This window comes from Podarcis pityusensis (assembly GCF_964106645.2).
Source record: "Podarcis pityusensis genome assembly, chromosome: 2".
NCBI classification, from domain to species: domain Eukaryota; kingdom Metazoa; phylum Chordata; class Lepidosauria; order Squamata; family Lacertidae; genus Podarcis; species Podarcis pityusensis.
The window spans coordinates 22,382,304-22,396,564 of NC_138029.1; the positions used below are offsets into that span (position 1 = coordinate 22,382,304).

The 14,261-nt window shown below is 44.9% G+C and overlaps 1 protein-coding gene across 6 annotated transcripts in view; it reads left to right on the forward strand.

Moving 5' to 3' along the window:
• The window catches only part of RAB5B (RAB5B, member RAS oncogene family), a 28,050-nt gene extending 14,341 nt beyond the window's left edge, over positions 1-13,709 (forward strand). For 3 of the 6 annotated variants that reach the window (XM_080995083.1, XM_080995081.1, XM_080995085.1), the window contains 5 exons: positions 2,234-2,533; positions 5,270-5,421; positions 7,194-7,316; positions 8,116-8,209; positions 10,529-13,709. In XM_080995083.1, coding sequence (XP_080851209.1) covers positions 2,371-2,533; positions 5,270-5,421; positions 7,194-7,316; positions 8,116-8,209; positions 10,529-10,644 — 648 coding nt within the window. In that variant the 5' untranslated portion in view covers positions 2,234-2,370 and the 3' untranslated portion in view covers positions 10,645-13,709. The remainder of the gene's footprint in view (positions 1-2,233; positions 2,534-5,269; positions 5,422-7,193; positions 7,317-8,115; positions 8,210-10,528) is intronic. The other 3 variants (XM_080995084.1, XM_080995082.1, XM_080995086.1) reach the window with 1 other exon arrangement.
• The last annotated feature ends 552 nt before the right edge of the window (positions 13,710-14,261 follow it).

Genomic DNA, 14,261 nt, shown 5'->3' on the forward strand with positions numbered 1-14,261 from the left:
TTCAGCAAGCTTCCCCGAACAGCCAGGGAGCAGCTGTGCAAACTGCTTCTTTCGAAGTGCACAGAGCTCTCTTCCCAAAGAGCCTGGGCAGGATGTCTGCAAGGTCATTGCTCAACTGCACGCTCTCACTCTCACTCTCACAAGAGAGTTCTTGGAAAAGGAAAGAAGCGTTTTCCTATGTTCAGCAGATTCAGCAAAACTAAATCTAAATACATACTATTTGCTTTGCTACCAGTGAAAGTCTGTGCTGCTGGCTTTAACTGTGTTCCACATTTGATCTGGGTGCATAGTGCAGAGGGACTTCTCTGGATAATTTGTCTTAACCATTTTGAAGCCTTGGGTTGTGTGAATAACAATTGATTTTATTTTTTGACTCGTGGAACACTTAGGTGAATCCTGGACGACGTTTCTAGCCAAGTTTTGGATTTTGCTGTATTTAAAGTTGCTGAGTTTGAAGTTGAGTTAAGATCCTGACTTGTTCAGATGGAATGGGAAGCTTTGGTTAGTTAGGTATTTGCCGCTTTTAATTGCTGCTCATTGCGGAGGAGATGTTTGCCATAAGCAAGAGGCTCATGCATAATTAGCTTAATAAGATAATGAATGCAGACCTTGGGTGGCCCAGAATTCTGCTTTTAAGAAAGAGGAAGCAAAACTTGATGTTTAGAAAGCTTTAGGAAATGTTTCAGCCTTTCCCTGAAGATGCTGCAGTTCCTGCGTTGTTATTTTTTTAAGCGGGGGTTAGTAATACAGTGGGGATTGAAGATTCCTGAGAATTAACTTGCTGCCCTCAGCTTTTATATTCTTGCTCAAAACTGGCTTAAATAAAAATGTCAACCCACACAAGAAGCTTGTCAGAGGTGGCTGGCCTTGAGAGAAGCTTGTGTGAGAGAGAGGCTTTTTTTTTTGCATGGGTTATGATTTCAATTGTTACCTGTCAGAAACTTAATGCTTTATTGGAGTTCATTTTTAAGGGTGGGTGGCTGGGATTTTGCTTCCAGTTACATCTCCGTGTTGAAATAAAGGATTCTGTGAGCTATTATGAGCTTGCTTTTTTAAAAAAATCCAAAATACTACCCAAATCTAAGGTGGTAAACAAACATGGAGATAGACTGTACCGTCTGCTTTGCTACCAGCAAATGTCTGTGTGGTGTCACACATTTTTACTTCTAACTTACCAATCAATCTGTTTCAGAAAATGTATGGTGGGGGACAGGGCCATTTGTGCGCTGGGAAGCAAATGAAACACATCTTCCAGCTTTGGGACAAAAGACGCTCGGGTTCAGGACTTGGTAACTGCCTTATCGCTTAGGAATTTGAAATCTTCACCCTGGTGTCTTTTGTGATGTTTATCTATCCCCCCAATAGTGAATCATCTGTAAAGCAGGCCTGTGGTGTGAAGAAAAACTTCATTGAAGAAAAGCGTTGAGCTGATGAGTTATACTTTGTGAACCTCAGACAGCTGCATGTGCACCTCACTGACAGCTTGGTCCAAACTCATGATGTAATTGAGATGTTAAGCACTGTTGTAATATACCGTTCTGGGCCGGGTCAGGGGTGTTGTCCCTGTAGCCCTGGCTCTTCTTGGTGCCATGTGATGTGAAGAAAAATCCAGTTCAGAAACTGCTTGCGACGTCTTGAAGAACGTGAGCAGGAAAGACATCCGCAGTAGTTGCTGACTCATGGATCACAGCGTTTCACTGTACATGGGAGTTCTTTCCCCTCCAAGGCTAATTCTGGAGGGTTTGTTTGCTCTAGGAGATTTATTTTTTTAAAAAATAAAATAACAGCTTGTCTCCTCTGAAGTTTGTTCTTGGTGTTTTGACATTACAATCACCAAATGCTGCGTTTAGCTACAATGCAGATAACCAGGAATCTGACTCTTTCCCTGCTGAATAGAGTGTGTCTGTGGCTTGTCTGGTCAGGTGTCAGGTTACTGTGCTGATTCTGGGCTAAACATTGTTGGATATCCATCCTGACATCTGGTTTGAAAGCCCATGCTTATCTTACACATTCCCCTTGAAAGACAGGGCTGCCCCCCCCCCCATTTCACAAATTGAGGAACCAAATATGTTTTTGTTGTTAATTGCTCAGGTTTTGACTGAAGCTAGTTTTACTGCTCGATTCAACTTAATACCTTTCACTTGTCTTTATTGCGCCTACATCCCAAGCCTTCAGTGTTTTTCACCTGTCCAGCACAGCACATCAATCTGGTTTTTTCTGTTTTTTCCCCCAGAAGGAGTTGCTCACAGCTGTTGGACGAAGTTGTCAACCTGTTCCAGGCCAAAAGCTCCTATACTCACAAAGTCTGATCGGTGGCTGGTAGTTTTTTTTGCATTGGCTGGAGCACAGGCTGCTCTTAGAATCCAGGCCATGACCAGCAGAGGAGCTGCCAGGCCGAATGGTCAGTCGCAAGCCAGCAAGATCTGTCAGTTCAAGCTAGTACTACTGGGCGAATCGGCAGTAGGCAAGTCCAGCCTGGTGCTGCGTTTTGTCAAGGGACAGTTCCACGAATACCAGGAGAGCACCATAGGTGGTGAGTTTTTTTGGGGGGGGATCTCTTCTTGGGAGGAAAATCGATAGCCTAAATTTTAGGAAAGCACCTTTGGATTCCAGCATAACAAACTCCACCTGGGCAAGGTCATCCACTTTCAAATAGGGTGCACTTCCCGACACCTTCATCCCGAAGCGTAGCCACTTACTGTGCTTGTTTACCCTTTCAGCAGCCCTCTGGAAGTCTGCAGGTGGTAAGGGTGATAGTCTAACCCCACCAGCTGAATCTGCTGTTTGAAAGGCTGTTAGAGTCATGGTTTGGTTGCTCTTTTGGTTGGAGGTCTTAAACAAGCAAGTAGGCATCAGTAAATCATAATATGGGACGCGGGTGGCACTGTGGGTTTAACCACGGAGCCTAGGACTTGCCGATCAGAAGGTCAGCAGTTCGAATCCCTGTGACGGGGTGAGCTCCCGTTGCTCAGTCCCTGCTCCTGCCAACCTAGCAGCTAGAAAGCACGTCAAAGTGCAAGTAGATAAATAGGTACCGCTCCGGCGGGAAGGTAAACGGTGTTTCCATGTGCTGCTCTGGTTCGCCAGAAGCGGCTTAGTCATGCTGGCCACATGACCCGGAAGCTGTATGCTGGCTCCCTCGGCCAGTAAAGTGAGATGAGCGCCACAACCCCAGAGTCAGCCATGACTGGACCTAATGTTCAGGGGTCCCTTTACCTTTAAATCATAATATGCTAGTGCAATGGTTGCTTTAAAAAAAAAAAATCGCACCCATATTGTTAAAATACAGTGACCCCTCCCAATAGTTACAGTTAAAACAGTATATACTTAATAATAGTGGGGGAGGGGAGGGAGAGACCTGTTTCAGCCTGAGGACCAAATTGGAACTTACCCATCCTTCTGGGTACTACGTTTCAGTGATTGTTGGGACAAAAGTGGGCAAGGCCAAACAAACACACACACACACACACACACACACACACACAAAAAGAGGGGGAAAGTGCAAGGATTTCTATTCCCCCCCCCCCATTGTCAAAAACACAAGTGCCAGGTACACAGTGCACTTTCCCTCTTTTACACACACACATACTTCCAGGCACATATACATACACTCTGATGCGATGGGCAGGAAGACACATGCATTTCTAGCCCTCTCCAGCGCTGGGGTGGAGGTGACTGGAAAGATCCTTTTGTGCTATTTAGGGAGACTCTCTAAAGAGAAGACAGAGGGATTTTATCTCTTTATCTTAGCCTTGTGAGGCACAAAATACCTCTTCTGTTATTTGCTCTCTGATTTTAGGGCTTTGGTACTTAGGTTAGAGGTGAAAAATCCCTTTACTATCCTGTGTCAGACATCATGTGATGTCAGGTGATTGGCAGGTGGGCATGGTTTGCCCAAATGGCCTTGTGGGCCTAATTAGGCCCATGGGCCCACAGTTCCCCGCTGTTGAGTTAATACACTGTTTAATTCCAGTTACCTTCACCTATTTTAGAGTACTCATAATCTTGCTTTATCCATAAAATATTGTATGCGGTCACTGGAGAGAGAGAGAGAACACTGTGTTTCTTTTTTTAAAAAGTTTTCTTTTCTAGATTTGGTTTGCTAAATGTACTGCAGAAAACTAAATGATCACAGAAGTACTTCTATAAAACCTCATACCCCCTTTAAAATCCCTTACCTGTATTTATGCAGTGCAGTGGACTCACAACTTGCGCATGTTTAACTTGCTTGATTTCAACTTTACGCATTTGAGAGCTGACAGTTGAAATCACACAGATTAAACGCACAAAAGGCAAAACGCTTAAAAGCAGGGTTTTCTCAGTGTAGAAAGAGCTTTTAATCTCTCAGACTTGCTAATGGGGCTCTCTGGTGAGATCTCACAGGAACTCAAGACAGCCCTGCCAGACAGCTGGTAAGCAAGGTGGAGCGCTTAAAAGCTCTCTGCCTTGCGTGTGGGGTAAGACCTGTTTTGTGCGCCAGCTCTGGAAGCTAAGATTGCTCATGAGAGGGCAGTACCAAGAGAGTGGGTTGACTATATGTGTTTTTGCATATGGGCACCAACCCCAGAATGTAACCCCCATGCAAAAGATGCAAGACCACTGTAAAACAACACCAGTATTCTTTTGCTTTATGTAGTGGTGCACATGGACTGCATTTTCCCTTAAATTCCTCCATAATGCTTCCTTAAGATTTTTGCTGAGTCCTTTTAAGGTCTTACCACCAGCAGCCACCCTAAATACCATCATTGTTTGGCTACTTTCTGCAAGACAGGGATATTTGGGGGTTGAGGGGCAATTGCGCAACAACTCAACACTAAGTAGGGGACAAGGTGGGAAGATGCTATATTCTCTCTCTCTCTCTCTCTCTCTCTCTCTCTCTGTGTGTGTGTCTGTGTGTGTAAGGTAACATTCAGACATTAGGTTATTCCATCATTCATAGTGGTACAGTCCTTTGAACTTGCACCATATGTTTTTTCTACATGTCTAGGCCTAACCCACAATATTTACAGGAGAAAATTTTTCATATTATTTGCGTTCATGCTTATTTCTGTACAAGCTGCTCCATGCAGCCTTGGAGACTTCTTAACAGATTGTTAGAGGTCAGAATATTTATCAGGTTAATATCGCTTTTTGATTGGTCTCCCCATGGGTGATTCAGCTGGTTCACAACAGTAAAAATTCAGTCACTGTAATTATGATATATAAAGTTAAATGATTGCATCTATTTTGTCGGGTCCCTAAGCCAACTCTTCACCTTCTCATTTCACAGCTGCTTTCCTCACACAGTCTGTCTGCCTAGATGACACAACGGTAAAGTTTGAGATCTGGGACACAGCTGGTCAGGAAAGATATCACAGTTTGGCCCCTATGTATTACCGAGGGGCTCAAGCTGCCATTGTGGTGTATGACATAACCAACCAGGTAAGCATGCAGTGTTTGCTATCTTTTGGGGAGAAAGGGTAGTATCAAGGTTAAAACCAACAGTGTGGAGACCTCATACAATTACAGTGGAAGTGTCTATCAGCTGATGATGCCTCAGTTCCTTTGAACATCCTTTCCCATTTCAGATGAAGCTTGTTGGAAACAAGGGCCATCTAAAGACTTAAACACAGTCAATTATTGGTTAGAAACTTCAGGTGATTGCTGCCAAGTAAGACCCACTGTCTGACCAAAGCATTGCCTTGTTCACATTAAACCTTTGCTCTAAACAAGCTTCCCGACTAGTGGCTGATTTGTTATTTTTTGAAAAGTTAAAACCACAAGTTTGCATTTGCTCTGGAGTAAGCAACACAATTTCCTTGATGCCTTGAATAAATATGATCAACACCTCATAGAGGTCAGGGTAGTTCGGGGTTTTTTAAAGGCAAATAATTTTAGATAGGTATAATTTACGCTCTGATACCTAGATAGGAATTTACACTCTAGAAAAACCTACTTAGGAAGTCCTACTGAGTTGAGTGAAAATTACATTCAAGTTGCTATGTTTAGGATTGCAGCCTAAGTGTGATGTTGCAGGAATTAAGAACCATGGTGCCTTTGCGGCATATCCTCCTGGGCCCCACCTGCCCCTTCCACAGCAATTAGGTTTGACCTACCACCCTCTTTTCAGAATTTTCTTTTACTCACCACCCCCCCCCCGGAGATCTACCTTATTTAAGCGAACAAACATTAAGACACTGACAAATTTGTGTTCTTTTGTGTATCTATGTTTCTGCTTATGTACTACAACATAGCAGAGAATGCTGTTGTTGCGAAGAAGACACCTTGAAGCTTGAAATTATAAAATTATTAAAACCCATGGGGTGGACCATGGAGTGAAGCCTGATGACTCAGTCCAGTCTGCCCCAGGGACAGGGACAGTGCGGCAGCCCATCTACCATTGGCCAAATAAGCAGGCAAGCTGCAATCTACTTCCAGGCTTTGGGTGAAACCGAAAAGGGTTCACCCAAGCCCAGGAAAACCCCTCTGATCCAGGGGAGGCATTGTGACCATCCCACAATAGTGCCCAACCTGGCAGTAAATATCATTACACAACAGATGAAACATGTATGAATGGATTTTGAAAATTTTCTTCTTTTTTATGCTTCCACTGCCCCCTTATTTTTATTCAACGCCCCGAATTTCACCCAAGTCTAGTACAGCCCCCCTGGATTGTTCCAGCACCCCCTTTGGGAAACACTGATCTGTGTGAAGCCACTGGGAGCTGTCATCAGGAGATGTGGAGCAAAGTCTCATCAATAGGCAGATGACACCCAGCTCCATCTCTCTGTTCTATCTGTATTGGGAAAAGCAGTTGTGGTGTCAGACCAGTGCTTGGAGGTGGTGATGGGCTGGAGGTGATGTACCTTTTTATCCAGGCCTTTGCCACCTGAGATGTATAATTTTAGGATCCACCCTATTTTTGTGGTTGTAAGTTGTTTTTAATGTTGCATTTTAAATTATTGTAACCCGCCTTGGGGCCTTATGATGAGTGGTGGGGTAAGAAACTAAAATAATAGCAATCATAGTAGATGTTTGGTTTGATTATGTCCTTGAGAACCTGCATGTCCACCAATAGACTGTTGCAGTGACAGTTGGAAGAAGCCTTTTGTTTCAACGTACTGCAGGTGCACATTGGGTGAGTTGGTTGAAGATAGGAATCCTGGTCCCTTCTGACCGCACACCTGACGTTTTGGCCTCTCCTTTTCTGATAGGAAACGTTTGCACGAGCGAAAACATGGGTGAAAGAACTCCAGCGGCAAGCTAGCCCAAACATTGTCATAGCCTTAGCAGGAAATAAGGCAGATCTTGCCAATAAGCGCATGGTAGAGTATGAAGTAAGTAGAGCTTCTCAACCCCCTCAGATGTCTATTGTACTCATTCTTACTTCAAGACAGAAGGAATGGTCCATAGTTTGCCAGCCCGGGAGAGGGCATTCTCTGTGGCAGCCCCTCTGCTGTGGACTTCCCACCCCTAAGAGGTGCATCTGACACATTATTGCATAGTTTTCATCACATGCTGAAGACTTCTTTATCCTTGCCTTTGACACCTGAGATACAGAGTTTTAGGGCCTGGCCTATTTTTTAAAATCATTTTTTTAAAAGTGATTTTAATACTGTATTTTTAAATGGCTGTAACTCAACCTGGGAGCTAGTGATGAAGAGTGGGTAAGAAATCAAATTAATAATAATGATAATACAGTGGTACCTCGGTTTTTGAGCGTCTTGGAAGCCAAACGTTTCGCTTTTCGAACGCCGAAAACCTGGAATTGCTTCCATTTTCGAACGCGCCTCGGAAGCCGAACGGCTTCCACTGAGGTTTTTCCAGTTTTCTCCATTGAAATTGCAGGCTGCCCTTTGCACCTCGGTTTTCGAACATTTCGGAAGTCGAATGGTCTTTCAGAACAAATTACGTTCGAAAACCGAGGTACCCCTGTATCAGGAGGAATATGCTTCCCTCTCCCTCCAAACTTCCCAACCTGATTTGTCACTCCTTCGAGATAGTCCAGCCTTTTGGTACTTTATTGTATTGTAAACAAAAAAAAAACCTGAGCAAGCCTGTCTGCCCAGATTGATCTGGGCAATCTAGAATATGCAGTCTTGTTCTAAAAGTAAGACCTACATTTGTTCTTTACAGGAGGCCCAGGCTTATGCAGATGACAACAGTCTATTGTTTATGGAGACATCAGCCAAGACAGCAATGAATGTTAACGATCTCTTCCTGGCGATAGGTAACCCAAAGACACTACGTTGCATTGTTTATCGGGGCACTGTCTCTCTAAAGATTCATGTGGCTTCACTTTAAGTTGTACACTGAGTTCCGCAGCCTCCTGCTGCCTAGGGTTACTGCCCAGCAGCCAATGGTTGGAGCAGGTATTGGGCTAGACCCTCCCACCCTGTTGTAGCAGATGCAGATGCCAGCTAAAGAGAATGAAAGGTGTCTTACAAATATTCCGTCAGGTCTCAACTTGCAGAACAGCTAGAGACTTTTGGGCTTTCCTTGACATGCTTCTTTTCAGACATTGTTATACCATGTGCAGCCTTCATATATTGGACCTTTGTGGGAATGGTCCCCAGGTACTGAGGCCCACCTGAGGCATTCTGGGCTGCTGTATTGACAGGGTGGAAGTTCCCCAGGTCTGCTTGCAGATGGAAAGGGCTGCAGGCCCTTAAATACAGGTTTAAGGGAGTATGCTGCTTCCTTCTCTCTCTCTGTCTCTCTCTTCCATCTCCCCTTTTTCTCAGTGAGTTTTCTGCCATGCTGCTACCTCCCAGCATGAGCCTGGTCCTCCATACATCAAATTTTGGCAAATGCTGAAATAAATAACCTGTTTACACCCATTTTCAGTAACAGGGCTAAGAGTGCTGCCTCTGATGGGTATCAAGCTGTGCTCGTTCTGTTTTCCATTCTTTCCTATTACTGTTAATCCACGGCATTCTTAAGAATGAAAACATGACCAGCATAAAGGCCACAAGTACTGTACTTTCTGGCCATCGCAGAGCAATCTCATGATAGGCAATATATTTATTTTCAAAGAGGGTTTCACTGTGATGCATCATTAGGATATTTTACAAAGAAATCAAAGAGTCTTGAAATGGGTGAAGATACTTTCCAGGGACTTCCACGGGTGCAGGAAGCCCTGCCTATTTACACTGATGCAGGTAAAGGTAAAGGGACCCCTGACCATTAGGTCCAGTCGTGACCGACTCTGGGGTTGCAGTGCTCATCTCGCTTTATTGGCCGAGGGAGCCGGCGTACAGTTTCCGGGTCATGTGGCCAGCAAGACTAAGCCGCTTCTGGCAAACCAGAGCAGCGCACGGAAACACCGTTTACCTTCCCGCCGGAGTGGTACCTATTTATCTACTTGCACTGGTGTGCTTTTGAACTGCTAGGTTGGCAGGAGCAGGGACCGAGCAACAGGAGCTCACCCTGTTGCAGGGATTCGAACCGCCAACCTTCTGATCGGCAAGCCCTAGGCTCTGTGGTTTAACCCACAGCGCCACCCGCACCCCTTAATGACACTAGTAGGGGTCCTCATACTGAACATTATACTTGGTAGCACTTTGCATCTCTGAACGCTTTAGCCTTTCCATTTCCTTTACTTTATTTTGCTGGCTATTATATGAAGTGCTGTAGCCAAACCATTGAGGAATAGGAGCTGCATAGCTGTGCTTTGCCATATGCCTGCAGACATGTTTTGTTGTCTGTTGCACTCCCTCCCTCCCCCTTTAAATTTTTTTATCACCTGCAGTCATTGGTTGGACTGCAAGACAGAGTATTTCAGGAAACTCAGAACTTTCCCCTTGATTCCTCAGTGTGTGTTTTGCAGGATGAGTTGGCTCTACCTGCATATTCTTCTTTAAACAGAAGTTGCAACACATAGCCCTGCCCTGGATTAGGAAAGTGGCCTAAAACTGCTGGCTATTACCAGTGGCAATGCTACATGCTTTTCGCCTGCACTTTAGGCTTACAATTGCATCTCTCATCTGCTTTGCGTAAATGATCATGTATGAGCGGCTAATCCAAACGGCAAGTCCAAATTCAGACTCTTGGAGGCGGCAGAGGCAGGGGGAAGTGAAGGAAATACCTCCATAGCCCCCACCACTGCTCCACTTGGGGGGGGGGTTCCTAGAACAAACCAGCCCCTTTATAAATTCCAGTTTAGCAGGAATGTGAAATATTTCTGTGGAACTCTATGGTTCATTGAAACTGTCGCTGTTCAAACCTACCTTGCTTTCAATCTAACACATATTTGTAGTTACCTTGGTGGAACTATAACGGAGATTTGTCAGCCACTGTTAAGGAAACCTGACATTAACAGTACGAAAGCTGAGCAATACGAGAACTGCAGTCAGCTTGTTGCACCTGCCATTTGGAGCATTAAAAATAAGTGAGTTGGGAAGGCTTTAGGAGATAGAGGAGTTCCAGATTTCTGCATAGCCGAAATGTCCTTGTTCCAAACTTTACTCCTGTTGTTTAATCCCAAAGGGGGATGAACCCAGGAAGTTCCCCCACACCTAACACATATTGTGTTTTTTTCTCCTTCCAGCTAAGAAGCTGCCAAAGAGCGAGCCCCAGAGCACAGGGGGTGCCGTGGGTCGGAATCGAGGGGTGGACCTTCACGAGCAGTCCCAGCAGAACAAGAGCCAGTGTTGCAGCAACTAAACGGTGGCATTAAAGCAGCCGGCGAGAGATAAGATATAACCTCCATTTCCGCCCCACCACACCACACCTCACCTCCAATAACAGCATCGGCGCACTTGGAAGCCGCCCTCCCTCCCTCCTCCCGAGAGCTCCGTTTAACTGCACTTCTAATGCTTCAGAAACCACCACCAGACGTCTGTTACCACCACCCCCCACGAGGAAAGTGGAGATAGACCGACCGGGGACTTAACTTCCAAAAACAAACTCTTTCTTCACTTTGTATTATAGGTGCAAATAGCTACCTAATTACTCTGATTCCCCTGCTCTGTTTTCTCCAGATAACATTTCCTCTCCTCTCTCTGCCCAACCCCTCCCTCCCCACCGCTGTCTTTGCTCTGTGTTCTTGGTCCTGTAACATCCACCCTCTCTTTACCTCCACCTCCCTTTATTTTGTTTAATGCTATGTGGGGTGGGGTGGGGAGGGTCACAACCGAGGGAGATCTTAATTCTTGTAGATTCATTTTTAAGAGCGAGGTTGAACGGGCTCCCTCAAGAAAATGCATTTTTGAGGGGGTCCTCCCAGAGTTGTTTTTTAATTTCCTTTTTTCCCGGTTTTCAGAAAAGCTGCAGTGTCCTTCATTTATCTTTTTTTCCAGGGCAGCCTTTTGTGGCTGGGTCGGAGAGGAAGATTGTATCTGAACTTTCGCTCGTGTCTTGCTTGCTATGACCTGAATGTGGCCCTTGGTGTCAGCGACATAAATCTGAGAATCATGCGTGTACAAGTGTAGAATATCGCAATTTGTTTCCTCAGACCCTCAGATAGCCCTTGATTTTGATGCCTTAGAAGTTTTGGCAGCCGGGATAGTGTAGCGGAGGGAGAGGAGTGGCAACGTTGACCTGCAGAAGACCAGTCAAAAAGGCGATTGTATCTCCTCCTGTTGTGTTAATGTTCAGGTTGCTGTTTGCAGGTTGTGCTTCAGTTACCAAGAGTCCCATTAAGAGAGACTCTCTGCTCTGCTCAAAATGGGTGTGGCCTGCTGTCTGAAAGAAGAATGTGCAAGGGAAGTCAAGCTCCCTTTGTTCAGCTGGGATACAGTAGAGGAGCCTGCTGAAGTTTCCTTTTGAGAGCTTCGGCCCGCGCCTGTATGCACAGCCTTGCACGTTGCGCAGAACTTTTGTTCTAAAGTTGCCAAAAGGAGAAAGGCCATTGGGTCCTTGGGAGAAGGCTGGGGCTGCGGGTGCAGGCAAGTCAGAAACAGGACGACATGCTAGATGGGAGGAGAGCTGCTAGTAGGAGGACCAGTACTGTACTTTCTAAACCCTTTTTCCTGCCAGGGAGCGCCCAGCTTGCCTTTTGGCTTTTTCCTATACCCTTGCAGAACCTCCCTGTGTACAAACCCAGTCTTGCCCTAGGAAGCTGTCGAGAGGTGGCAGTCTAGAGCGGTAGAGCAGCCCCTTCTGTCTTCAACCTCCCTCAGACCCCAAGGGCTGTTTAAACTTGATAAGTGTTTGTGCCCTGTTTGTTTTCAGTTTTCTCTGTAAATAGTACAGCACAAATTTGTATAAATCAAAGGGGGGGCGGGTGGTTGCGGGATTTTTACTTCCCTGCTATTAGCTGAACAAAGTAATAGCTTTTAAAATTTAGCTGTAGATAGTGCTGACCTGTAAAGGCGACGCATGCTACCATCTCTCACCCACATTTTGCTCTCTGAAGAGCTAGCAGCAGCCCAGCATCTCCGTTAGAAATAGCTCCTCTTCCGATAGTGGCCTTCACCAGGGTAAATAGCACCTTCCCGCCTCCATCCCTCCTGGCATTTTTTACTTGAAGCCTCAAGCATGAGTACAGCTTCTAAAATGTTAAGAGTTCCACAGTGCTGTCCACATCTTGGCAGCAAATCAGCTGGCTACCCACAGAAGCATCTCTTGGGTGTACTCTGTTGGCTCCCCCATGCAGACTTCTCACATATGGTTGAATGTTATTGTGGGAGAGCTTGGAACGGATTATGTTTAAGCACACACACACACCTGCACACGCTTTCCCATTATTTCCCCCGGCATGGTTTGAAGCACTCTCATTTTCCACATGCTTGCACCTGTGGCTTGATGCCGGTTTGCATTTACTTGCCTCTTCCCATTCACCAGTGCAGCTTAAATGGCTGGTGTTCACCCAAGCAAGATGTGTGCATTTAGGGCTTTGCTCTTACCATAAGTTGATACGGTTAAATCCTGCACTGCTGACAGCATGCGGCGTTATTCTGCTGCCTTTGAAATGGCCTTCTACCGGTGGCTGTATTTGAGCTGGGAGCAACTAAGGAAGGAGCCGGACAAATCTGTCTACACGCGGCTTTGAGCAAGAAAACTCAAAATCTAAGTTAACTGGAAGTAATGTGTGCTGTGACTTGGCCCATCCAATTGACACACGTGCAGAGTTGCTCCACGCCGCAATTGTGCATGGAATTTCTGATGTCAGTGTTGATAAAGACTTCTGGAGTGCCGTGGCACTTCCCCAGTATTTATTTTGTGATCTCAAACTTCACTTGTGTCTCAAGAGCAGAGCTGTGTGTGAGGGAGGACCCTGAAATGGAGCCTTGCGCCTTCAGCTGCGTTCACTGTTAAAACCTACTTCACGGAGAGTTCCATCTTTCTGTTATGCACATGTAATGTGATGTTCGTGGCCCTCCAGAAGGACCTAGGAGCAGGAACAAGCGTGCCCTATCCCATTCCAACAAAGCTAAGGTGCTGTTTTGCTCTCGGCTCATGGCAAAGCAAAAATAGATTCTGCATTTAAATACAAAAAAAAAAAAAAAAAATCCCTAATGCTTTCATCTTGCTCACAAATTTTGGTTACTGCTTCCTGGCTAGTTCCTAGACCAAGTAAGGACACTGCAACTTTTTGCTCTTAAAAACCACACCCTTTCTCTTCTGCTTACTCTACTCTTCTGAACAGTTTGGTTTTTCTTTATTTTTTTTCTTTTGAGAAAGCTCTTACATTGCATTTAAAATAACAATCATGGTAACAGAATTTCAACTGCTGATTTACCAATGTATTTAATGTAAGTAAACAAAAAAAAAATCAGTGTATTAGATGAACTTTCTCCTTTATTTCGATTTGAGATAAGTGACTTGGATGGTTCTGAACACAAGCTTGAGATGACTCTTGCCCATCAAAGCAGGGACATCCCAGTCATAGAGGCTGATTAGAGGGCCACTTTGGTTCAAGAGGTGACCCCCAAATATTAGGCAACACTTTGATTTTGTGTTTCTTTTGTTAAGCTCCACTGAGACAGCAAGAGCTATAAATTCTTAAGTCACTTAATTAACACGAATTAGTTAACCCTTAAAACCTTGAGCCAACCCTTTACTTTCTGTTGAAACTGGCAACAGAATCAGCATGGGAAGGTATAGCTAGGCAAACTGAATATAGAAAGTTTTTTGAAAAACAGAAACAAAAACTTAACATGTTAGTAGCAGCAGACCTGATCTGGTAGCAATGTAGGGAGTTTACTTCAGTAAACCTGGAATTCCTCAATAACAAATTCTCTTACAGTTTGGACAACAGTGTAATCTTTACGACCAGATAGACCCATGTTTACTAAGCAGTCCTCATCTCAATAGGATTTTACTTCCAAATAAGTTTT